The 24,218-nt window shown below is 45.7% G+C and overlaps 1 protein-coding gene across 1 annotated transcript in view; it reads left to right on the plus strand.

The window, feature by feature from the left end:
• GALNT11 (polypeptide N-acetylgalactosaminyltransferase 11) overlaps positions 1–24,218 on the plus strand; it is a 99,297-nt gene that overhangs the window by 62,340 nt on the left and 12,739 nt on the right. The window contains exons 7-9 of the mRNA XM_063921857.1: positions 2,350–2,467; positions 3,558–3,710; positions 10,655–10,873. Coding sequence (XP_063777927.1) covers positions 2,350–2,467; positions 3,558–3,710; positions 10,655–10,873 — 490 coding nt within the window. The remainder of the gene's footprint in view (positions 1–2,349; positions 2,468–3,557; positions 3,711–10,654; positions 10,874–24,218) is intronic.

The raw sequence follows: 24,218 nt of genomic DNA on the forward strand, positions 1-24,218 counted from the left end.
TTTTTCTTCGTTCTGGTGATCGTAATGTTATTGACAGGAAGTGGGTGTTTCTGGGCGGAAACTGGCCGTTTTATGGGTGTGTGCGAAAAAACACTACAGTTTCTGGGAAAAACGCGGGAGTGGCTGGAGAAACGGAGGAGTGTCTGGGCGAACGCTGCGTGTGTTTGTGACGTCAAACCAGGAACGAAACTGACTGAACTGATCGCAGATGCCGAGTAAGTGTGGAGCTACTCAGAAACTGCTAAGAAGTGTCTATTCGCAATTTTGCTAATCTTTCGTTCGCAATTTTGATAAGCTAAGATTCACTCCCAGTAGGCGGCGGCTTAGCATGTGCAAAGCTGCTAAAAGCAGCTTGCGAGCGAACAACTCGGAATGAGGGCCTTTGTCTCTCCCAAGGCTCAGCGGGACCTCAATGTGGTCTTGACCTTTCTCCAGTCGGATTGGTTTGAACCCTTACATAGGGTAGACTTGAAGTAGCTAACGTGGAAAATCGTTATGTCATGGTCCTTAGCTGCTGCCCAGTAGGTGTCAGAATTGGGGGCCTTATCCAAGAAGAGCCCATACTTGATATTTCATGAGGATAGGGCGGAGCTCAGAACTCGCCCACACTTTTTGCCGAAGGTTGTGTCGGCCTTTTTTGTGATTCAACCAATTGTGGTTCCAGTGTTATCTGACACTTCCATTGCTCCAAAGTCCCTGGGTGTGGTTAGAGCTTTGAAGATCTACATCAAAAGGACTGCTTGTCACAGGAAGTCTGATTCGATTTTTGTCCTTTTATGATGCTACTAAGATTGGTCGCCCTGCCTCTAAGCAGTCCATTGCTAGGTGGCTCAGGTTGACTTTCAGCAAGCCTATACTTCAGCAGCTCTGCCGCTGCCAAGTTCTATTCAGGTCCACGCCACAAGGTCGGTGGGTTCTTCCTGGGCGGCTGCCCAGGGTGTCTCGGCCTTACAGTTGTGCTGGGCAGCTACTTGGTCTGGTTCGAACATGTTTGTAAAGTTCTACACCTTGGCCAAGGATGACCTTCAGTTTGGTCAGGCGGTTTTGCTTTGGTCTCGGCACTCTCCCACCCGTTCTGGGAGCTTTGGGACGTCTCCATGGTAATCTTCAATTCCCAGTATCCACTAGGACGTTAGAGAAAAGGGGAATTTAATACCTGCCGGTAATTCCTTTTCTCGTAGTCCATAGTGGATACTGGGCGCCCGCCTCAGTGCTTTGTTTCCTGCTTACATGGTTGTTAGGGTTCTTGGTTGGGTTTGCTGTTTCTTTCCCTGTTCCATGTTTGGTTAGCGTTGCTATCCTCTGTTTTAGTTACCTCTGCTTTGTTGTTGTTGTTGTTGTTGTTGTGTTGGTTCGTTACCTCACCGCATTTTGTGTTCTATCATTCTCTCAAAGTATGTCCGTTTCCTCGGGCACAGTTTTCCTAGACTGAGTTCGCTAGGGGGGAGCATAGAGTGGAGGAGCTAGTGCACACTATTAATTTCTTAAAGTGCCAGGCTCCAGTGGACCCCGATCTATAACATGGTAATCTTTAATTCCCAGTATCCACTATGGACTACGAGAAAAGGAATTACCGGTAGGTATTAAATTCCCCTTTTTAACAGCAGTTAATAGGTATTAACAGGGTCGCGGCACACGTTTAAACCCCTAGTTATCTATCTGGTGGTGGTCACTTTGGGGAGATCAATTAGCCCACAATAAATTAACTTGAACAGTTGAATTTCCCCCCAGAGTCACTTACCGTGTTCCAGACACACTAGGTTAGTACTTTAGTCGCAGTGTAGGTTTAGCAGCAACTGTGACACTAACGTGTAGGGTCTTTGTCTGCTACTGGTAAGGCCGACATCATGAATGTGAATTTGTGATTACGTTGAAACGGCAACTGAATTCTGGTTACAGTAATTACTTGCTAATAGATGGAATGTACTGGCAATGACGTTTTTTTTTTTTTTTCAGAGAGCATTGTTGTTAGTGATCTTTGAGAGTGAGAGGGCTCACGCCATTAGTGACTGTATAGACTTTTTTTGCAGGATTAGAAATTAGTAATGGGCTTTTGCTGCTTGCATTTGCCTCTGTTTAAATCCCATATGTAATCATAGATCTTTAGAAGAGCTGCATGCTGCAAAGCCTCCGTCTCTTACCTTTCCGGACGCGTTTTGTGGAAGAGGCACTCCGGGGAGGCGAGCTCCTAGTGCAGGATGGAGATGGAGTATCGCAGAGTTTTAGGAAATCTGAAAATACTCAAATGCAGAATCTGAGTCTGATATGAAATTGATGCTAAACCAGGAACAATAAGTTTTTTATTTCATCATGACTTTGTTTATCAGAATTTTTATTTTTTTATTGCAGGTCTCCCACTATGGCCGGAGGTCTCTTTGCCATGGACAGGGAGTTCTTTAATACACTGGGGCAATATGACAGCGGCATGGACATCTGGGGTGGAGAAAATTTGGAAATATCGTTCCGGGTAAAAAAACAAAATAATTTATTTTATTTTTTTCTCATTATTTAGGTATCTGACTTAAGGGCCCTACACAGTATGCGAGCTGCCCGACGGCAGATACAGCCAACGGGCGACCCGGCAGCGGGGGGGTAGTGCTGGGGGGGAGTGAAGTTTCTTCACTCCCCCTGTCACCCGGCTCCATAGCAGTGCAGGCAAATATGGACAAGATCGTCCATATTGGCCTGCATGCACAAGCGACGGGGCACCAGCGATGAACGAGCACGGGGCCGCGCATCGTTGCTGCCTCCACACAGAAAGATATGAATGGTATCTCGTTCATTAATGAACAAGATCGTTCATAGCTTTCAGTAATATTGCCCAGTGTGTAGGGCCTATTACTTTGGATTAATTAATTTTTTATTTTTTTTTGTGTGCTGTTTTATGAAACCATACATTTTAATAAAAGTAAATAAAAAATAATAATATTTTGAACATGGCAACGGACACTACCTTTTTAATGAGGTTTAAAATAATCGTTTTTTTTTTATTTTTTTATGTTGAGTGAAGAACAATAACAAACCCTCTACTTACCCATTTTTAATATAAGGGTGAGTGGGTCTACAGTGGTGTCTGAATACTATAACTCTTTATGGAAAAATGACCTATCCAGCTTTGGATATATGTAATACCTCTTTCCTTCCAATGTGAAAAAAGGTTTTCTTTGTCTTAGGACAGTGTTTCCCAACCTCGGTCCTCAAGTCACACTAACAGTCCTGGTTTTAGTGATATCCAGGCTTGAGCACAGGTGACTTAATTAGTACCTCAGTTATTTTGATTTAACCATCTGTGCTGAAGCCTAGATATCACTACAACCTGCACTGTTGGGGTGCCTTGAGGACCGTGGTTGGGAATGCCTGTCTTAGGAGGACAACATTTTGCTTTCATTTTGCAATTTTATAGCCCTGTCTGCACTCCCTTGTGGTGTCTCACTCCAACTAACCCATCAATTCCTTCCACTGCCTAACCCCTATGATGTTATGGTGTACCATGGTCACTGGGGATAGTAACACATTGCGTGTGCAGGAAGTTACATATCTTCTAATGTGTATTTCAGATCTGGATGTGCGAGGGGAGCTTACTGATTGTACCTTGCTCCAGGGTTGGGCACATTTTCCGCAAGAGACGGCCATATGGATCACCTGGGGGCCATGACACTATGGCTCATAATTCTTTACGGCTTGCACATGTATGGATGGATGAATATAAGGTATTCTGCAATTTTATATTGAATTGCTAATATTACAAGAGACTTTAGTGTGAAAAAGATAAAATTCCATCCTGGGTAAATGTATAACTAGGCTATATGCGTTATTCCAAAGAACTGAAAAACAGTATTGAATAAAAAAAAATAAAAAAATTTGGGCTTATTTTAGGGTCTTTTAGATTTCCATCAGAAATGATATATATATTTGATATATTATATTATATTATATATATTAAATTATACATATTGTGTGTGTGTGTGTGTGTATGTATGTGTATATATATATATATATATATATATATATATATATATATATATATATATATATATATCTCTATATATCTATATATCTATATATATCGTTTTTATCCATTTTCGTTACTTAGCCCACACGATGTAATGGTAGAATAGAATTGTTCTAAGTTCCGTGAGCAGGTTCCAGGTTCCTGGACTGCCTTCTGCTTTAATGCACCTAATTCATACTACTGTATATTGAATGAGTAAAAATGCACCTTATAGCCTCATACATTTAGAGGTAAACTGGAGACATAGGTTTTATGAGGTCTTGTTTTTTAACATATGTTAAGTTATGAGTTAACGCATAAACAACTAATCCAGATAGTCTACATTTTGCTAGACCAGCGATGGACAACAGGTGGCCTCCAGCTCTTTCCTGGATGTTATAACTTGTAACATTGACCTGCTGACATTTTATTACTCAGAATTGTCTACTTTGATTAAATATATTGTAAATAATTACGAAGCTGAAAGGTAATGTGTGGTGATGATACTGGGCCGCCCATGCCATCACTGTGCTAGATTCATATACGCTCACTAGTGACTATACTCTCAGGTCTGAGCCTATGCTAGTGTGCTACTGCTTTGTTTTACTTTCAGTTAGTTCATGGATTGTCTGATTTGAGATCTTGTTAAGAAAATGTATCTATTTAATTTCCCAGATTTACTGATCTCCCCAAGATCAATTACACTGACCTCACCCGGCTACTTAGTGCCACACAGCTGACAACATTTTCTAGGGAGAACACTGCAGATTGTTTACTTTAAGTGCTTGATGAAACTAATGAACATGTGCATTTAGGAGTGCAGAGTAATCTTTATTCCATTTTGATTTAGGTATAGGGGTGTGTGTGTGTGTGTGTGTGTGTGTGTGTGTGTGTGTGTGTGTGTGTGTGTGTGTGTGTGTGTGTGTGTGTGTGGTGGAAGGGGGGGGGGAGGGATTATTTATCAAAGTATGGAGAGAGATAAACTGGAGAGAAATAAAGAACTAACCAGTCGGCTCCTAACAGTCATTTTTCAAACACCGCCTGTATCATTGCAGTCATAAGTTGATTGGTTAGCTCTTCATATCTCTCTCTCTCTCTCTCTCTCTCTCTCTCTCTCTCTCTCTCTCTCTCTCTCTCTCTCTCTCTCTCTCTCTCTCTCTCTCTCTCTCTCTCTCTCTCTCTCTCTCTCTCCCCCCCCCCCCCCCTATTAAAGTGTAAATGGAACAGGCCCTGCTTACCCGGAAACCTTTCCATAAGCTACAGTACAGTTCTGCCCACCTGCTCATAGCCATGAGGAATCCATGAATTTCAATGAAGCATCTTTAGCAGTTTATGGGGTATATGCAATTAGCGGCGAATCGCGGCAAATTATCGGCCGTTTTTCAACTCGACACAATTCGACAGGCTAATTTCGGCAAGTGGGTGCCGAAATTGACCATATGCAATAAAAAAAACGGATTCGACAGTCCCGCGGCCGAAAAACGGCCGATTTGACGGATTTTGATCCGGTTTTTTAAAAACGGGAAAAACCCGGAAAAAAAAATGGCGTGGGGTCCCCCCTCCAAAGCATAACCAGCCTCGGGCTCTTCGAGCTGGTCCTGGTTCTAAAAATCCGGGGGGAAAATTGACAGGGATCCCCCGTATTTTTAAAACCAGCACCGGGCTCTGCGCCTGGTGCTGGTGCAAAAAATACGGGGGACAAAAAGAGTAGGGGTCCCCCGTATTTTATACACCAGCATCGGGCTCCACTAGCTGGACAGATAATGCCACAGCCGGGGGTCACTTTTATACAGCGCCCTGCGGCCGTGGCATTAAATATCCAACTAGTCAGCCCTGGCCGGGGTACCCTGGGGGAGTGGGGACCCCTTCAATCAAGGGGTCCCCCCCCCCCCAGCCACCCAAGGGCCAGGGGTGAAGCCCGAGGCTGTCCCCCCCCCCCCCCCCCCCCCATCCAAGGGCTGCGGATGGGAGGCTGATAGCCTTGTGAAATGTGAAAGAATATTGTTTTTTCCAGTAGTACTACAAGTCCCAGCAAGCCTCCCCGCAAGCTGGTACTTGGAGAACCACAAGTACCAGCATTCGGGAGAAAAACGGGCCCGCTGGTACCTGTAGTTCTACTGGAGAAAAATATCCAAATAAAAACAGGAGACACACACCTTGAGAGTAAAACTTTATTACACAACTGCCGACACACACTTACCTATGTTGACCCGCCGACTGCCACAGTCTCCGACGATCCGGGGTACCTGTGAAAAAAATTAGATTCACCTCAATCCAGTGTCCGGGAGATAATCCACGTACTTGTTAAAAAAAAGAAAACGCATACCCGGACCACGCACTGAAAGGGGTCCCATGTTTACACATCAGACCCCTTTCCCCGAATGTGCCGGGACCCCACGTGAATCCTGTCACTGAGGTCCCTTCAGCCAATCGGGAAGCGCTACTTCCGTGGCGCTCACCTGATTGGCTATGCGCGTGTGACCTCAGACAGCGCATCGCACAGCTCCCTCCATTACTTTCAATGGTGGGAACTTTGCCGTCAGCGGTGGGGTTACCCGCGGTCAGCCGCTGACCGCGGGTGACCTCACCGCTAACCGCAAAGTTCCCACCATTGAGTATAATGGAGAGGCTTTGCGAGGCGCTGTCTGAGGTCACACGCGCACAGCCAATCAGGTGAGCGCCACGGAAGTAGCGCTTCCTGATTGGCTGAAGGGACCTCAGTGACAGCAGTCACGTGGTGTCCCGGCATTCGGGGAAAGGGGTCTGATGTGTAAACATGGGACCCCTTTCAGTGCGTGGTCCGGGTAAATGCGGTTTGTTTTTTTGCCAAGTACGTGGATTTATATCTGGACACTGGATTGAGGTGAGTATAATTTTATTCACAGGTACCCCGGATCATCGGATCAGGAGACGTGGCAGTCGGCGTGTCAACATAGGTAAGTATGTGTGTGTCGGCAGGTGTGTAATAAAGTTTTACTCAAGGTGTGTGTCTCCTGTTTTTATTTGGGTATTTTTTTTCCAGTAGTACTACAGGTACCAACGGGCCCGTTTTTCTCCCGCATGCTGGTACTTGTGGTTCTCAAAGTACCAGCTTGCGGGGGAGGCTTGCTGGGACTTGTAGTACTACAGGAAAAAACAATATTCTTGTCATTTTCTCAAGGCTACCAGCCTCCCATCCGCAGCCCTTGGATGGGGGGGACAGCCTCGGGCTTCACCCCTGGCCCTTGGGTGGCTGGGGGAAGGGGCCCCTTGATTGAAGGGGTCCCCACTCCCCCAGGGTACCCCGGCCAGGGGTGACTAGTTGGATATTTAATGCCACGGCCGCAGGGCGCTGTATAAAAGTGACCCCCGGCTGTGGCATTATCTGTCCAGCTAGTGGAGCCCGATGCTGGTGTATAAAATACGGGGGACCCCTACTCTTTTTGTCCCCCGTATTTTTTGCACCAGGCGCAGAGCCCGGTGCTGGTTTTAAAAATACGGGGGATCCCCTGTCATTCCCCCCCCCCGGATTTTTAGAACCAGGACTGGCTCGAAGAGCCCGAGGCTGGTTATGCTTTGGAGGGGGGATCCCACGCCATTTTTTACCGGGATTTTACCATTCCATCTAAAAAAAAATATATATATATTATTTTTTAAAATATATAAAAAAAATACTTGTGCCTCCAAAAAAGACAAACCAAGTACCTAATCCCTTCTAAAATAAATAGACATGCTATTACCAATAAAAAAAACACAAAAAAAAACATGTTTTAAATTTTTTTTATTCGTTTCACCCACCAAAGTGTGGCGGATTGAAAATGACGAATTTACTGTCTAAAAACACTGTTGTCGAATTTCCAAACTTCAATTGAATATACTTTGGTCGAATTGCAGCACTTGTATCATTGCAGAAAAGTCGAATTTGACAAAAGTCGAATTTCAAAAAGTCGAATTTTGAAAGTCCGTTTTTTTGCCGGAAAGTACTGAATTGCATTGACGATTTTTTTTTTTGGGCGAAAAAGTCCCGTTTTTCGCCAATTTCGGGAATTCGACCGCAATTGCATATACCCCTATGTACGTTAGTCCCACTGCAGTTTTACAGTAATGTATGTTTCATTGGGAATACGGTCGTTAGGTCGACATGGTCATTAGGTCGCCGTGTACTAGGTCGACATGAGTTTTTCCCAAAAATTTAATTTTGGGGGATTTTTTCATACTTAACGATCCACGTGGACTACGATTGGAACGGTAACCCTTGCCCGAAGTATGGTGAGTGGAGCGAGCCATGCGAGGGGACACTGTGCACTAATTGGGGTTCCCCGTCACTTTACGAAGAAAATTACGCCCAAAAAAAAGTTTAAAAAACCATGTCGACCTTCCATGGTCAACCTAATGATTGTCGACCTAAGTTGAGTTGACCCAACGACCCTTACCCTTTCATTGTAATTTCTTCCACATAAATGTCCTTTTAAACACTACTGAATAAACATACCCATCAATCATGCAGTAGACGAGGCAGCGGTGGGGTGGGCTGGGCCAACAATGGTGTGATAGCAGTTCATCAGGATCCAGTGACATCACTCAGACTGAAATTGTGCAGTTCCTAGTGAATGGACTTGCTGCATCCTCATAGGCATTGTCCCAGCCTGGCTGCCTCTTCTCTGGGTAGGCAACATAACTTGTTCATGTCATCACTATAGGCTTATTCAGACTAAATCCCAGTGTAAGATCTTGCTGTAACCCTACTGAGGCATGAATGTGGGCATTTTGCAAGTTTTCGTATCGGAATTCATATTGCGTAGTTTCACTTTTTTTTTTTTTTAAAGCAATTTATTAGTTCACCTCATAACAATGGAGTACGAAGAATAGCTGGTATCAAAATATACATAAAAAGCTGCACAGATTACATTAAATATACATGTCCCACAAGGAAATAGGAGTTAGGCATTTTTATATAGAAAACAGGTACTGGATGAGTATCCCATATCCAAATATTCCGAAATACGGAATTTTTTGAGTGATAATGAGATAGTGAAGCCTTTGTTTTCTGATGGCTCAATGTACACAAACTTTGTTTAATACACAGTTATTAAAAATATTGTATTAAATGACCTTCAGGCTGTGTGTATAAGTCGGTGTGTATGAAACATAAATAACTTGTGTGACTGTACACACACATTGTTTAATGCACAAAGTTATTAAAAATATTCACTAAAATGACCTTCAGGCTGTGTGTATAAGGTGCATATGAAACATAAATGCATTCTGTGCTTAGACTTAGGTCCCATTGCCATTATATCTCATTATGGTATCTAATTATTCTAAAATACGGAAAAATCCGATATCAAAATACTTCTGATCCCAAGCATTTTGGATAAGGGATACTCAACCTGCAATAACTGCATAGAAATTAAAACTAAAATATAAAGAAAGGGAAGGTCTGAGGGGAGAGTAAAAATAATAAAGGGGTAATTGAGAAGTATATAGCAGAAACCATAGCTTGCTAACATCCATTCTTAAGCTGAGCGATATATCAGCCGGTCACTCGATTGGCCAATATATTGCGAGCCCATCGGCTGGTGTGTACCTCAGATATGTCTGTGAACGACGTCGTACAGATATATCTCATCGGCCTGCAGCATAGCTAATGGCCAGTATATCTACAGATCTATTGGTGCATCTGGCTGTTCGTATGAGGGTCTGCCGACATGCACTTGCTGGAGGGACCGCCAGTGACTGACATCACAACTGGGCAGCCACATATAAATGCCTGTCAGGTTGTGACGTCAGGCACCACACTTTCGGGGCAGACGATTGGTAAGTGTGTATGTACTTAACCAATTGTCAGGTTGGCTGAACGACCAATGTGTTGGCCAGGTGTGTACTTCGCTTTAGCAGTAATTAAGATCTCAGGGAAGGAGTTGGAATCCATGGTATCAGAGTGATCAACTAACCTGTTTAAGACTTTACTGATTAAAGGAGGGTAATAACCAAAGCTTGGAGAGAGAGAAAATACCAACCAATCCGCTTCTAACTGCCACGTTACAGGCTGTGTTTGAAAAAATGTCAGGAGCTGGTTGGTTGGTACTTTGGGGAACATGTACTAAGCAGTGATAAGAGCGGAGAAGTGAGCCAGTGGAGATATTTCCCCATCAACCAATCAGCAGCTCTGTATCATTTTATAGTATGCAAATTATAGATGTTACTTCAGTGCTGATTGGTTGCCATGGGCACTTCTCCACTGGCTCACTTCTCCACTCTTATCACTGCTTAGTAAATGTACCCCTTAGTCTGTTGCCAAGCCTTGATAAATATCCCCCAGCGATTGAACCGTTAAAGGAAGACGTGAGGTGATAAGATTCCCATTTTTTTTATAGAATCCTTTCATCCCACTTTCTGCATAGTTTTACTTTTAAGTAAAAAAGTCGCACACTGGCAGTAATAATAAAGGGAACGTTCACTTGGCAGAATTTTCCCTCTTATGTATTCTAGTTTCCTCATTGTCCCAAAGCTAGGCTGACTGCACTTTGTTCTCCATACAGAGAAGTCCTACTTGCCTCTTGGGCAGCCAGATAGATCCATAAATGTTGTATAGGACTAGTTTTATTGTTTATTTGATGGCCACATGGAATCTTTAAATGTTTAATGCATCAAACTAATCCAGTGTAATTCTGTTGTGGCCAGGAGCAGTATTTTGCCCTCCGTCCAGAGCTCAGGAATAGGGAGTATGGAGACATCAGCGAGCGAGTGGCCTTAAGGAACAGATTGAAGTGCAAGTCATTTAAGTGGTACCTGGACAATATATACCCCGAGATGCAAATTTCTGGACCCAATGCCAAAGCCCAGCCTCCAGTGTTTGTCAACAGAGGTCAGAAGCTACCAAAAGTCATACAACGTGGGAGGGTAAGATGACACTGTCCAACTGGCTACACTAATGACGTTATTGTTCTGGATATTATGCCTTCGATATAGATTTAATAGGTGCTCAAAATATCCATCCAGAAGTATGATATTAAAGTTTATTTGTAAATTGCAAAAGTGCAAATAATCTTCAGAAATGCTAATTTGTGGTTTATCTTGCTGCAACTTAGTTATAAATGTGTCCTAATACATTATTTCTGCAGTCGCGCCTAATAGCCCCTCTAGGTGCACAAGGTTCCGTGAGACTTTGCTAACATCGGACGCGTTTTTTCTTTTTTTTTTAAATAAACTTTATTGGATTTTCAGACGCTTTTTATTTTTTTTACGCAAAATTATGCCTTAGATCCAATGCAATGCAACTGGGACACACCAGGGGACTGCTGATTAATTTGTCACTTATGTGCAACTGAGTCCATGAATCTGCATATGAAGTGCTATGATGCAGCCCCCGTAGCTTTTTTCTCACACCAGTTTCCCTTGTGCTTCATATACAGAATCTGTTGCACACAGATATACAAGTGTCACATATATAAATAATTGGCACAGTCTTTGATTCCGAGCACATTAGGTTGCGACCAAGATGCATTTTCGCCAAAATAGACTTCCAACGCTAGCAGTCTCTCACAGGAACCATTTCATGCTGTGTGGCATATTGAGACTAGATGTATGAGGACACCATCTGTATGTCTGTGGTGCCTGCAGGGATGATGGGAGGAATTGGGGCAGCTCACGTGCATTCCTTGCTGACTGTCCCAAACATGCGCCTACTTCTGCGTTTAGTTTCATTTTACTGGAGTGTATAAATGAAATAAGGAGCGTTTATGGTAGACTTTCCTTTGTTTACTCTTTCTTTGAGGTCCACAGGGATAATATTGGGATTATAGGTGGTAGGATCAGCTCCTGGGCACCATACAGTGAAGCCTTTCAGAAATCCCAGGATTCTCCTGTCCCTTTCACTATAACCCTGCCCCCATGCTCAGGCAGGTCAGTTTTGTTAACAAGTCCAAAGCAAGAAGCGGAAGCAGAGAGAAGGAAGACATGGTACACAGAAGAACACTCTTCCAGACAGGGGAAGGGAACCAGGCAGCAAACTCGTATAGACCAGGTGCGTCAGGGTGGGCGCCATGTAGACCCTATGGACCTCGAAGAAAGAGTTAACAAAGGTAAGTCTACCATAACTCTCCTTTTCTTCTTAGGGTTTCATAGGGATCCACAGAGATAACATTGGGTATGTCATAAAGCAGTACTTCAAGGGTGGGGATGCTCCTGAGTGGATAAGGGTATCTGGCGTCCAAATGAAGCATCCTGGTAGGCGAGTGTATCACAGGCATAGAACCTAAGAAAGGTGTGGATTGAAGACCACATATCCACCTTGCACCATTGTTCAGCAGATGCGCTTCGGCGTGCCGCCCATGACGGTCCAACAGACCGAGTTGAATGAGCAGAGATGGAAGTTGGGACTGAAAGACTAACTTGAGAGTATGCTTGTGCGACTGCCATTCTAATCCATCTGGCCAGAGACTGTTTGTTAGCTGACCAACCATGTTTGTGAAAACCATAAAGGACGAAGAGGGAATCCGATCTTTGTAGGGAACTGCTTCGTTCAACATATATATGGAGAGCACGAACCACATCCAAAGAACAGGTGAAAGATCTGAGGAGACGAAGGCTGGAGCCACAATATCCTCATTCAAATGGAAACGGGAGACCACCTTAGGCAGGTAACCCGGTCTGCTACAAAGTACAACTCTGTCTGGATGAAAAATCAGCTTTGTAGGGCGACAGGAAAGAACGCCCAAGTCAGACACCTGTCTGGCAGATGCAATGGCCATGAGAAATAAGGGCTTCGCAGTTAGCCATTTTAGGTCAACTGTTTCCAGAGGATCAAAAGGAGCACATTGAAGAGCGTCCAGAACCAGAGACCTATCCCAGGGAGCCACATGAGGAACGTCGAGAGGTTGGACCCGTAGAACGCCCTGTAGGAAGGTGCGGACATCTGATAGAGGAGCAATCCTGCATTGAAACCATACAGACAAAGCATAGATATGCACTTTGAGAGAAGCCAGGTGAAGGCCGAGGTTTAATCCCCGTTGCATGAAGGCCAGAATCCTGGAAATCTGGAAGACGGCATGGTCTTGGTGCCTGGAAGCACACCACTGGAAGTAAGCATGCCAAATCCGGTAGTAAATGCGGCCAGAGGCCAGTTTTCGTGCCTTAAGCATGGTTTGTACTACTGGGCGAGAAAAGCATTCCGCCCTCAGGATGGAAGACTCAAGAGCCACTCCGCCAAAGAAAGACGTGGCAGGTCCAGGTGTAGACACAGTCCCTGAGACTAATTATTGGCGTAGTGGAAAGGTAATGCCCACTGAGAGGCTTTGTAGGTCCGAGAACCAATAGTGTCTGGGCCACACGGGCCACCACAGTGAGGTTCTGCATTCCTGTTTGAATGTCCGCAGAACACTTGACAGAAGGGATACTGGCGGAAAGAAGTACATAGGACAGAAGGTCCACTTGATGGATAGAGCGTCCACAAATGCAGCTTCTGGATCCCAGGATCGGGATCCGTACACCAGAACCTTGTGGTTGTGTCGCTAGGCCATGAGGTCAACATCTGGGAGACCCCACTTGTCCAAGAGACGTTGGAAAACATCTGGATGAAGGGACTATTCTCCCACGTGAACATCCTGGCGACTGAGGAAGTCTGCTTCCCAGCTGAGGAATCCCAGAATGTACACGGCAGAGATGGCTGGAAGGTGCCGTTCTGCCCATTTGAGAATACGAGCCACTTTCTGTATCACCAACTGGCTGCAAGTGTTGCCCTGGTGATTGAGATAAGCCACTGCAGGGGCATTGTGGGACTGAACTTAAACAGGTCTGCCTTGAAGAACAGTTTGCGCCAGAGTTAAGGCTTTGTATGCAGCTCTCAGTTCCAGGACATTGATCGAGAGACGGGACTTTGACCGCGTCCAAAGACCCTGAAATGAGGGCTGTTCAGTTACTGCTCCCTAACCGCGGAAGCTGGTGTCCGTGGTGAGAAGTACCCAGTCCGGAATCCAAAAGGGCCGACCTTTTTCCAAGTGGGCCTTGTGGAGCCACCAAGTGAGGGACAAGCGGACCTCCGGAGTGAGAATCATCAGTTGAGATCAGATGAGATTGGGCGTTCCATTTGAGCAGGATCATTTGTTGTAGAGGATGAGAATGGAATTGTGTACTTACCATGTCTAAGGTAGAGACCATCAGTCCTAGGACCTGCATCACCGAGTGAATGGAAACTCGGCGTGGCTGGAGCAGCTGGCAAACCCTGTTCTGCAGCTTGGAGATTTTTTCTGCTGGCAGAAAGACGCTGACTTGCTAAATCCAATAGGGCTCCCAAGTGTAACATCTGCTCTGATGGTATGAGGGAGAATTTTTTCCAATTGACGAGCCAACCTGAAGAAAGGTCATCGTGAGTTGAAGATGGATAACCAATACTTCTTGTGAAGTAACAAAAAGGGAGGTAATCTGCGCACTGGGGTGGTTTTACTGTATGGGATGTGCTGCTAGTCAAAAGGGTGTCCTTGCCCTTTGGTTCAATATGGGTATCTGGTTTTCACCTGACTGCGCTCATCCCCTACAGTTTGAGTACTCGTGAAATGATGCAAATGGATGCTTATATAAAGGTGTGTTTTACTTTCACATGTATTAAATATGACACTCAATATAATGAAACCGTGCAGATAAATATTGTTGAACATGAAAAAGGTGGTAATCACAATGTGTGCTCCACGGGGAGCACCTGTTTAACTCAGTCCTTTAATCACTCAAATTGGTGATTAAATCCTTTAGGTTCTTGGCGTGTGTGTTCTGACACAAAGGCCAATGGGCTGGAAAAAAATATATAAATGTAATGATTAAATCTGGCTGTGTTGCTTTAAAAGTCAAATATAGATTTTCCAGTGGAAATGTCTCTAGTCCTGACCGGACTGTGTGGGCTTTAAAAATCTGTCTTTAGTAATTAGATTCATATAGTTGCAGAGGACGGCGTCCCGTACCTCTGCGTGTGGAAGTCAGGTATTCGTGCACTATCGTTGCGGCCGTACTTGTAAGATGTGCGGGGGGCAGCGGGAACCTCCTGGCAGCTCCGGACAGACTCGTCCCTCAGCTCGCGCACCCGCTCTCCGGTTCGTCCTGTTAGGGATCTCCCCGTGTGCCTGCGCCGCTCGCTGGGTTGGTCGTGTTCGCGTGGGGGGGAGCTCAGCCGCAGGATCTAAACAGAGCCTGTGGCAGTGTTGCACCTCCCCACAACGGAGTACTCACCTGTGTGGTCCTCCTGCTTTTAAAGCAACACAGCCAGATTTAATCATTACATTTATATATTTTTTTCCAGCCCATTGGCCTTTGTGTCAAAACACACACGCCAAGAACCTAAAGGATTTAATCACCAATTTGAGTGATTAAAGGACTGAGTTAAACAAGTGCTCCCCGTGGAGCACACATTGTGATTACCACCTTCTTGTGAAGTAGCCAGCAGTAGTAAGTCATCCAGATAGGCAAGTAGTCTGACTCCCTGATGACACAGCTATGCTGCCATGACTGTCATAACTTTGAAAATTAGACCGAATTGATGATGTTGATTGCTAATAAAAAAACGTAGGTATTGCTGATGTGACGAAGCACTAGGGATATGCAGATAGGCAACCTGTATATCCAGGGATACCATAAAGTCCCCTGGTTCTATAGTAAGGACTATGGACCAAAGAGTCTCCATGCGGAATTTGAGACCCTTGACAAATTGTTTTAGATATTTGCGGTTGAGGATGGGTCTGTGTGATCTTTTTGGCTTGGGCACTAGAAACATGGAGGAATAATAGCCCAAGTCCTGTAACCATGATTCAATGGCTTTTGCAGCTCAGGAGGCAGCCACGGTTGGTCTGGTAAGAGCACCGGTTAGAGAGAAAATGGACTTAAGACAATTTCTCATACGTCCTAGAGGATGCTGGGGTCCACTTCAGTACCATGGGGTATAGATGGTTCCGCAGGAGCCATGGGCACTTTAAGACTTTTTCAGAGTGTGAACTGGCTCCTCCCTCTATGCCCCTCCAGACCTCAGTTTAGAAAATGTGCCCAGGCAGACTGGTCGCACTCTAGTGGAGCTCTACTTAGTTTGCCTGCCCTGGGCAGCATGAAACCTACTCTAAACTGGCTAAAGGTAGCATATGATGCCGAGACACAGTCCTACGCCCCCGCCAGTATAAAAAAAAAAAATTGAAATTTTCTGAGGAGAAACGCGCCATTACAGGGGACGGGGCTTCCTCCTCAGTCAGCCAGCACACTGCTCAGCGCCATTTTCTCCAGGCAGGCTGCAGGGGAAGAAACGCTGGTCCTCCCACTCCACTTCTGAAAAAAGTATCAGGAGGGTAAAAATAAGGGGGGGGGGGGGGCAGAGCGTATATTGGTGCTCAATTTATACAATTTGGCAGTGTAAAAGCGCTAAAGGTCTCTGTAGACCTTTTGCATGCACAGAGATTTTAGTCACTGGTGCTGAGTTGTGAACTGGCAAGTCCTTCTGACAGATTTTGCTGTGGGTCTGTCCCCTATAAGCCCCGGAGTGTCTGGTGTGTTTGTGCACGCGTGTGGCATGTCTGAGGCAGGGAGCTCTTCCCCTGAGGGAGCCATTTTAGGGACACAGAGTTGTAATGTGGTGGCGCTGCTGGCACACCATGAGCCTGAATGGGCGAAAGAATTACGTGATAGTGTGAATCATATCAGTAAGAGATTGGATAAATCTGAATCTCATGCAGAAACCTGGAAAAAATCCGTGGAAGATGTGATTTTTAGTAGTTCTGCTTTGTCATCCATAGGGGATCCCTCTGGGTCACATAAAAGGCCATTTGCACAAATAGTACAAACAGATACTGACACGGACTCTGATTCCCATGTCGACACTAGTGATTCCAGGGGAATAGATCCAAAATTAGCAAAAAACATTCAATACATGATTGTGGCTATAAAGGAGGTGTTAGAAGTTACGGAGCCCACTCCTTTACCACAGGAGAAGGCCTACTTTTATAAAGAAAAGAAACTTAATGTAACTTTTCCTCCTATCTCATGAGCTGAATAGTTTATTTGAGGGAGTCTGGGCAATCCCTGAAAAGAAGTTTCAGATTCCTAAAAAAATTCAGGTAGCGTACCCTTTCCCTGCAGAGGACAGGAAAAGGTGGGAGTCACCCCCTGTTTTAGACGGTGCTCTGTCACTGTTAACAAAAAAGGTGATTCTCCCTGTGCCTGGGACGACTTCCCTAAAAGAGCCGGCGGACCACAAGTTAGAGAATACGTTGAAATCTATTTATGTGGCAAATGGAACACTTCTCAGGCCCTACCATTGCCTGTCGTGGGTGAGTAGTGCTATTGAAAAGTGGTCCGAAAACTTGTCATCAGACATTGTCACAATAGATAGAGACGAAATACTCCTAACACTAGGTCATATAAAAGACGCTGCTGCGTATATGCTAGAAGCCATAAAAGATATTGGTCTCTTGGGGTCAAGAGCCGCTACCATGGCAATCTCAGCACGGAGGGCGTTGTGGATTCGCCAGTGGAATGCTGACGCAGATTCCAAAAGGAATATGGAGGCTCTCCCGTACAAAGGTGAGGCCTTGTTTGGAGATGGGCTGGATGCTTTTAGTTTCTGCAGCTACCGCGGGCAAGTTGACATTCTTGCCTTATGCTCCTGTACCGACGAAAAAGACACATCACTCTCAGATGCAGTCCTTTCGGTCCAATAGATACAAAAAGGGTAAAGGTTCCCCTTTCTTTGCGGGTAGAGGAAGGGGAAGAGGAAAAAAGCCCACAGTGTCTCCAGGATCAAAGGAGCAGAAATCAACCTCTGCTTCTGCCAAACCTGCAGCATGACGCTGGTGCTCCCTTGCGGGAGTCCGCTCGGGTGGGGGCACATCTGAAACTTTTCAGTCACTTCTGGGTTCAATCGGGCCTAGACCCATGGGTCGTGCAAATAGTGTCCCAAGGGTACAAACTGTAGTTTCAAGATGTTCCCCCATGCCGGTTTTTCAAATCGGCCTTACCAGCTTCTGTCCCGGACAGGGAAGTGGTAGCAGCAGCAATACAAAAATTGTGTCGGGATCAGGTCATTGTCCTGGTTCCCTTGTTACAACAAGGAGAGGGGTTTTATTCAAGCTTATTTGTAGTTCCGAAGCCGGACGGCTCGGTCAGACCAATTCTAAACCTGAAAAATCTGAATCTCTACCTGCTAAGGTTCAAGTTCAAGATGAAATCTCTGAGGGCAGTGATTTCCAGTCTGGAGGAGGGGGAATTCATGATGTCAGTGGACATAAAAGATGCCTACTTAATGTTCCCATTTATCCTCCGCATCAAGCATCTCTGAGATTCCCTGTGCAGGATTGTCATTACCAGTTTCAGACGTTGCCGTTCGGACTCGCCACGGCACTGAGGGTGTTCACCAAGGTGATGGCGGAGATGATGGTCCTCCTTCGACAGCAAGGCATCAATATAATTCCTTACCTGGACGATCTCCTGATAAAAGCGAGGTCCAGGGAAAAGTTGGTGCAGAACATTGCACTCTCCCTGACAGTACTCCAACATCACGGTTGGATCATAAATTTTCCAAAGTCACAATTGGAACCGACGACAAGATTGTCCTTTCTCGGGATGATACTGGACACAAAAGTACAGAGGGTATTTCTTCCAGTAGAAAAGGCTCTGGAAGTCCAGAGAATGGTCAAACAAATTTCTGAAACCAACAAGCGTGTCGATTCATCAATGCATTCGGTTGTTGGGAAAGATGGTAGCGGCCTACGAGGCCATATAGTTTGGCCGATTCCATGCCAGAGTATTCCAGTGGGACCTATTGGACAAGTGGTCCGAATCCCATCTACACATGCATCAGAGGATAATAATGTCATCCAAAGCCAGAATTTCGCTCCTGTGGTGGCTACACAGTTCTCACTTCCTAGAGGGATGCAGGTTTCAGGATTCAAGACTGGATCCTGGTGACCACAGATGCAAGTCTCCTAGGCTGGGGAGCAGTCACACAGGGGGAGAGCTTCGAAGGAAGATGGTCAAGTCAAGAAACTTGTTTTCACATAAACGTTCTGGAGTTGAGATCCATTTACAACGGCCTTCTACAAGCGGTACATCTTCTTCAAGATCAACCCGTACAGATCCAGTCAGACAATGTAACAGCAGTCGCGTACATAAACCGTCAGGGCAGAACGAAAAGCAGAGCGGCAATGGCAGAGGTGTCAAAATTCCTCCTCTGGGCAGAAAGACATGCAAAATCTGTCGCCAATTTTCATTCCGGGAGTGGACAACTGGGAAGCAGAATGGGGCCTCCACCAAGAAGTCTTCGCAGAGTTGAAAGGTCTTTGGGGAATTCCTCAAATAGACATGATGGCGTCTCGTCGCAACAAGAAGCTTCAGAGATATTTTTCCAGGTCGAGAGACCCTCAAGCAATAGCAGTGGATGCACTAGTGACCCAGTGGGTGTTTTCGGTCGGTATATGTCTTCCCTCCACTTCCACTGATACCAAAAGTTCTCAAAATCATAAGAAGAACAGGAGTTCGAGCGATCCTCATTGTCCCAGACTGGCCAAGGAGGGCTTGGTATCCAGATCTTCACTAGTTGATCATAGAAGATCCTCGGCCTCTTCCTCTCCGCGAGGACCTGCTGCAGCAGGGGCCGTGCGCGTATCAAGACTTACCGCGGCTACGTTTGACGGCATGGCTGTTGAGCGCCGGATCCTAGCCCAAAAGGGTATTCCCAAAGAAGTAATTCCCACGCTTATTCAGGCCAGGAAAGGAGTAACGTCTAAACATTACCACCGTATTTGGAGAAAATATGTGTCTTGGTGTGAAACCAAGAAGGCTCCAACGGAAGAGTTTCAGTTAGGACGTTTTCTCCATTTTCTCCAGGCGGGTGTGGATGCGGGCCTACGATTGGGTTCCATCAAGGTCCAGATTTCGGCCTTGTCTGTTTTCTTTCAGAAACAATTGGCCTCCCTTCCAGAAGTTCAGACTTTCGTGAAGGGTTCTGCACATTCAGCCTCCATTTGTGCCTCCTGTGGCACCATGGGATCTTAACGTGGTGTTGCAGTTCCTTAAATCAGACTGGTTTGAACCTCCTCAAGAGGTAGAGTTAAAGTTTCTCACTTGGCAAGTGGTCATGCTGGTGGCCTTGGCATCCGCAAGGCGGGTGTCTGAGTTGGAGTCCTTGTCTCACAAGAGCCCTTATTTGATCTTCCATGACGATAGGGCTGAGCTAAGAACTCGTCAGCAATTTCTTCCAAAGGTGGTTTCTTCTTTCCATATAAACCAACCTATTGTGGTGCCAGTGGCTACTGACACCTTCACTGCTTCAAAGTCTCTGGAGGTGGTCAGAGCTTTGAGGATCAGCTCGGATAAGGAAAACAGAGGCTCTGTTTGTCCTGTATGCTCCCAACAAGATTGGGTGTCCTACTTCTAAGCAGACTATTGCGCGCTGGATCAGAGGTACGATTCAGCACGCTCATTCTACGACAGGATTGCCGATGCCGGATTTGGTGAATGCCCATTTTACTAGGAAGGTGGGCTCATCCTGGGCGGCTGCCCGGGGGGTCTCGGCATTACAGCTTTGCCGAGCAGCTACTTGGTCAGAGGCAAATCGTTTGCTAAGTTTTACAAGTTTGACACCTTGGCCGATGAGGACCTACAGTTTGGTCAATCGGTGCTGCAGGGTCATCCGCACTCTCCCGCCCGTACTGGAGCTTTGGTATAACCCCATGGTCATGAAGTGGACCCCAGCATCCTCTAGGACGTATGAGAAAACAGGATTTTAATACCTACCGGTAAATCCTTTTCTCCTAGTCCGTAGAGGATGCTGGGCACCCAGCCCAGTGCGTACTTTACCTGCATTTGTTAATTTTGAAAATGTTTTCAGCACGTTTGCTGTTATGTTTCATGCCTGTTGGCATGTGGTTTGTTGAATGCCATGTTGTGCGGCATGGTTGAGGTGTGAGCTGGTATGAATCTCACCATTAACTTAAAAGTAAATCCTTTCCTCGAAATGTCCGTCTTCCTGGGCACAGTTCCTATACTGAGGTCTGGTGGAGGGGCATAGAGGGAGGAGCCAGTTCACACTCTGAAAAAGTCTTAAAGTGCCCATGGCTCCTGCGGAACCGTCTATACCCCATGGTACTGAAGTGGACCCCAGCATCCTCTACGGACTAGCAGAAAAGGATTTACCGGTAGGTATTAAAATACTGTTTTTCAATCTGTCTACCAGTGGGTTCTTTCAGTGAGGCAAGCGTAGTGACAGGTAGGATGGACATCTTAACATGACTTGCAATATGCTAAGTGGAAGCTTTCCACTTACCCCATTCCTTCAGAGGATTGTGCTAACAGTAAACATTTAGAAACAGGGAACTTTTTACCCGGAGTTTCCCGGGGTTCCTGTCTAATATCCATAAGATGGACAGAATGAAGGAATTCAGACTTAACGATCTTTTGTTGCTTAAAAACATCTGTTTTCTTTGCAACTGGCTCAGGCTCATCCTCTGAGTTGAAGGATGTGTTTAATGGCCTCAATTAAAGGGGCCACCTCCACTGTGCTTGGAGAATCCTCTGTAAGGATGCATGAATCAGTGACAGTGTGTACCCCCCTCCTTCTGCTGAGGACTCATTAGAGTCTGATATAGAAGTGAACTGAGAGGAGGGGGTCCGTGCAGTGGACTTAGAGGATGGTTTAGTCCTGGGTAACATTCTCTGTAATGCTAGGGACGTTTGGGCTCAACTCTGAACCGTAGTATTCAGTGTATCCACCGGGTTGGCGGGCCTGGACTGCACACCCTGGCTTCTTATAATGGGATGTGCTACCTTGCTGGGACTTGGTACTACAATATTGGAAAAAGGGTGCAGGTGCACCATACACCATTAAAATTATGACAACCATAATATTCAAGGTTTCTCTGACGTCCTAGTGGATGCTGGGAACTCCGTAAGGACCATGGGGAATAGCGGGCTCCGAAGGAGACTGGGCACTCTAAGAAAGAATTAGGACTACTTGGTGTGCACTGGCTCCTCCCTCTATGCCCCTCCTCCAGACCTCAGTTAGAATCTGTGCCCGGCTCGAGCTGGATGCACACTAGGGGCTCTCCTGAGCTTCTAGAAAAGAAAGTATATTTAGGTTTTTTATTTTCAGTGAGATCTGCTGGCAACGGACTCACTGCTACGAGGGACTTAGGGGAGAGAAGCGAACCTACCTGCTTGCAGCTAGCTTGGGCATCTAGGCTACTGGACACCATTAGCTCCAGAGGGATCGAACACAGGCCCAGCCTCGGTCGTCCGGTCCCGGAGCCGCGCCGCCGTCCCCCTTGCAGAGCCAGAAGCAAGAACGTCCAGGAAATCGGCGGCTGAAGACTCCGGTCTTCATTAAGGTAGCGCACAGCACTGCAGCTGTGCGCCATTGCTCCCCATGCACACCTCACACTCCGGTCACTGATGGGTGCAGGGCGCTGGGGGGGGGGGCGCCCTGGGCTGCAATAAGATTACCTTACATTGGCAAAAAAAAAAATACACATAATATAGTCATTAAGACTATATATGTGTAGAATCCCCTGCCATATATCCATAAAAAAAGCGGGAGAAGTCCGCCGTGAAGGGGGCGGGGCTATCTCCCTCAGCACACTGGCGCCATTTCCTCACAGCTCCGCTGGAAGGATGCTCCCCAGGCTCTCCCCTGCAGTTTCCAGGCTCAATAGGGTAAAAAAGAGAGGGGGGGCACTAAATTTAGGCGCAAATACTATATATATATATATATATATATATTTGTAGGAATTGGTGAAAATAAGCGCCCAAGAGTGTGGATTTAAACAACAAGGTGAGTATAACGAAGGTAACAACAGTGGGTATGTTAACACCAGTAAAAACTTATCTGAAAAACCAGAGTAGCTAGATTCAGATGATGCTCCTTTTGATGTTCAATACATGTTAAAAAAGAAGAAGAACGGACATAGTGTGTACTGTTTTTTTGGGGGAATATATCAAAATATATCACTGACACTGTAATTTAGGCTTAATTAGGGAAATAGCGTATTCCCAAATGTGCAGTCAATATAGCCTAGGCAGTGTATATATAAAAAAATACAGTATTTAATACACAAAAATGACATAAAAGAACATAAAAATACATAAAAACATATATAAACATATAAAATGGCTGTATAGCATGCGTACAGAATAAAAGATTATATCGAGCTTATCTGTCCATAAATAACTGGAGTGCATGCGTACAGAATTCAGGATGATAAAAGGCTTATCTGTCCAATAGAGGAATGTCATCAGGTGGTATATATATCTCTATCTCTGCTATAGGGTAAAATCACTCATTATAGTGTACATCCCTGTGATTTATAGCGCTGTGGTGTGTGCTGGCATACTCTCTCTCTGTCTCCCCAAAGGACTTTGTGGGGTCCTGTCCTCAGTCGGAGCATTCCCTGTGTGTGTGCGGAGTGTCGGTACGGCTGTGTCGACATGTTTGATGAGGAGGCTTATGTGGAGGCGGAGCAGGTGCCGATAAATGTGATGTCACCCCCTGCGGGGTCGACACCTGTGTGGATGGATATGTGGAAGGAATTACGTGACAGTGTCAACTCCTTACATAAGAGGTTTGATGACATAGCAGATGTGGGACAGCCGGCTTCTCAGTCCGTGCCTGCCCAGGTGTCTCAAAAGCCATCAGGGGCTCAAAAACGCCCGCTACCTCAGATGGCAGACACAGATGTCGACACGGATACTGACTCCAGTGTCGACGACGATGAGACTAGTGTACATTCCAATAGGGCCATCCGTTACATGATTACGACAATGAAAAATGTGTTGCACATTTCTGACATTAACCCTGGTACCACAAAAAAGGGTATTATGTTTGGGGAGAAAAAGCAACCTGTGGTTTTTCCCCCTTCTGAAGAGTTAAATGAAGTGTGTGATGAAGCGTGGGTTTCCCCCGATAAGAAACTGGTAAATTCCAAAAAGTTACTAAGGGCGTACCCTTTCCCGCCAGAGGATAGGATACGTTGGGAGACATCCCCTAGGGTGGATAAAGTGCTCACACGCTTGTCAAAGAAGGTGGCACTACCGTCTCCGGATACGGCCGCCCTAAAGGAGCCTGCGGATAGAAAGCAGGAGGCTATCCTGAAGTCTGTATATACACACTCAGGTATTATACTGAGACCGGCTATTGCTTCAGCATGGATGTGCAGTGCTGCAGCTGCGTGGTCAGATTCCCTGTCTGATTACATTGATACCCTTGACAGGGACACTATATTGCTAACTGTAG

This window comes from Pseudophryne corroboree, chromosome 5 (assembly GCF_028390025.1).
Source record: "Pseudophryne corroboree isolate aPseCor3 chromosome 5, aPseCor3.hap2, whole genome shotgun sequence".
Lineage (NCBI taxonomy): Eukaryota > Metazoa > Chordata > Amphibia > Anura > Myobatrachidae > Pseudophryne > Pseudophryne corroboree.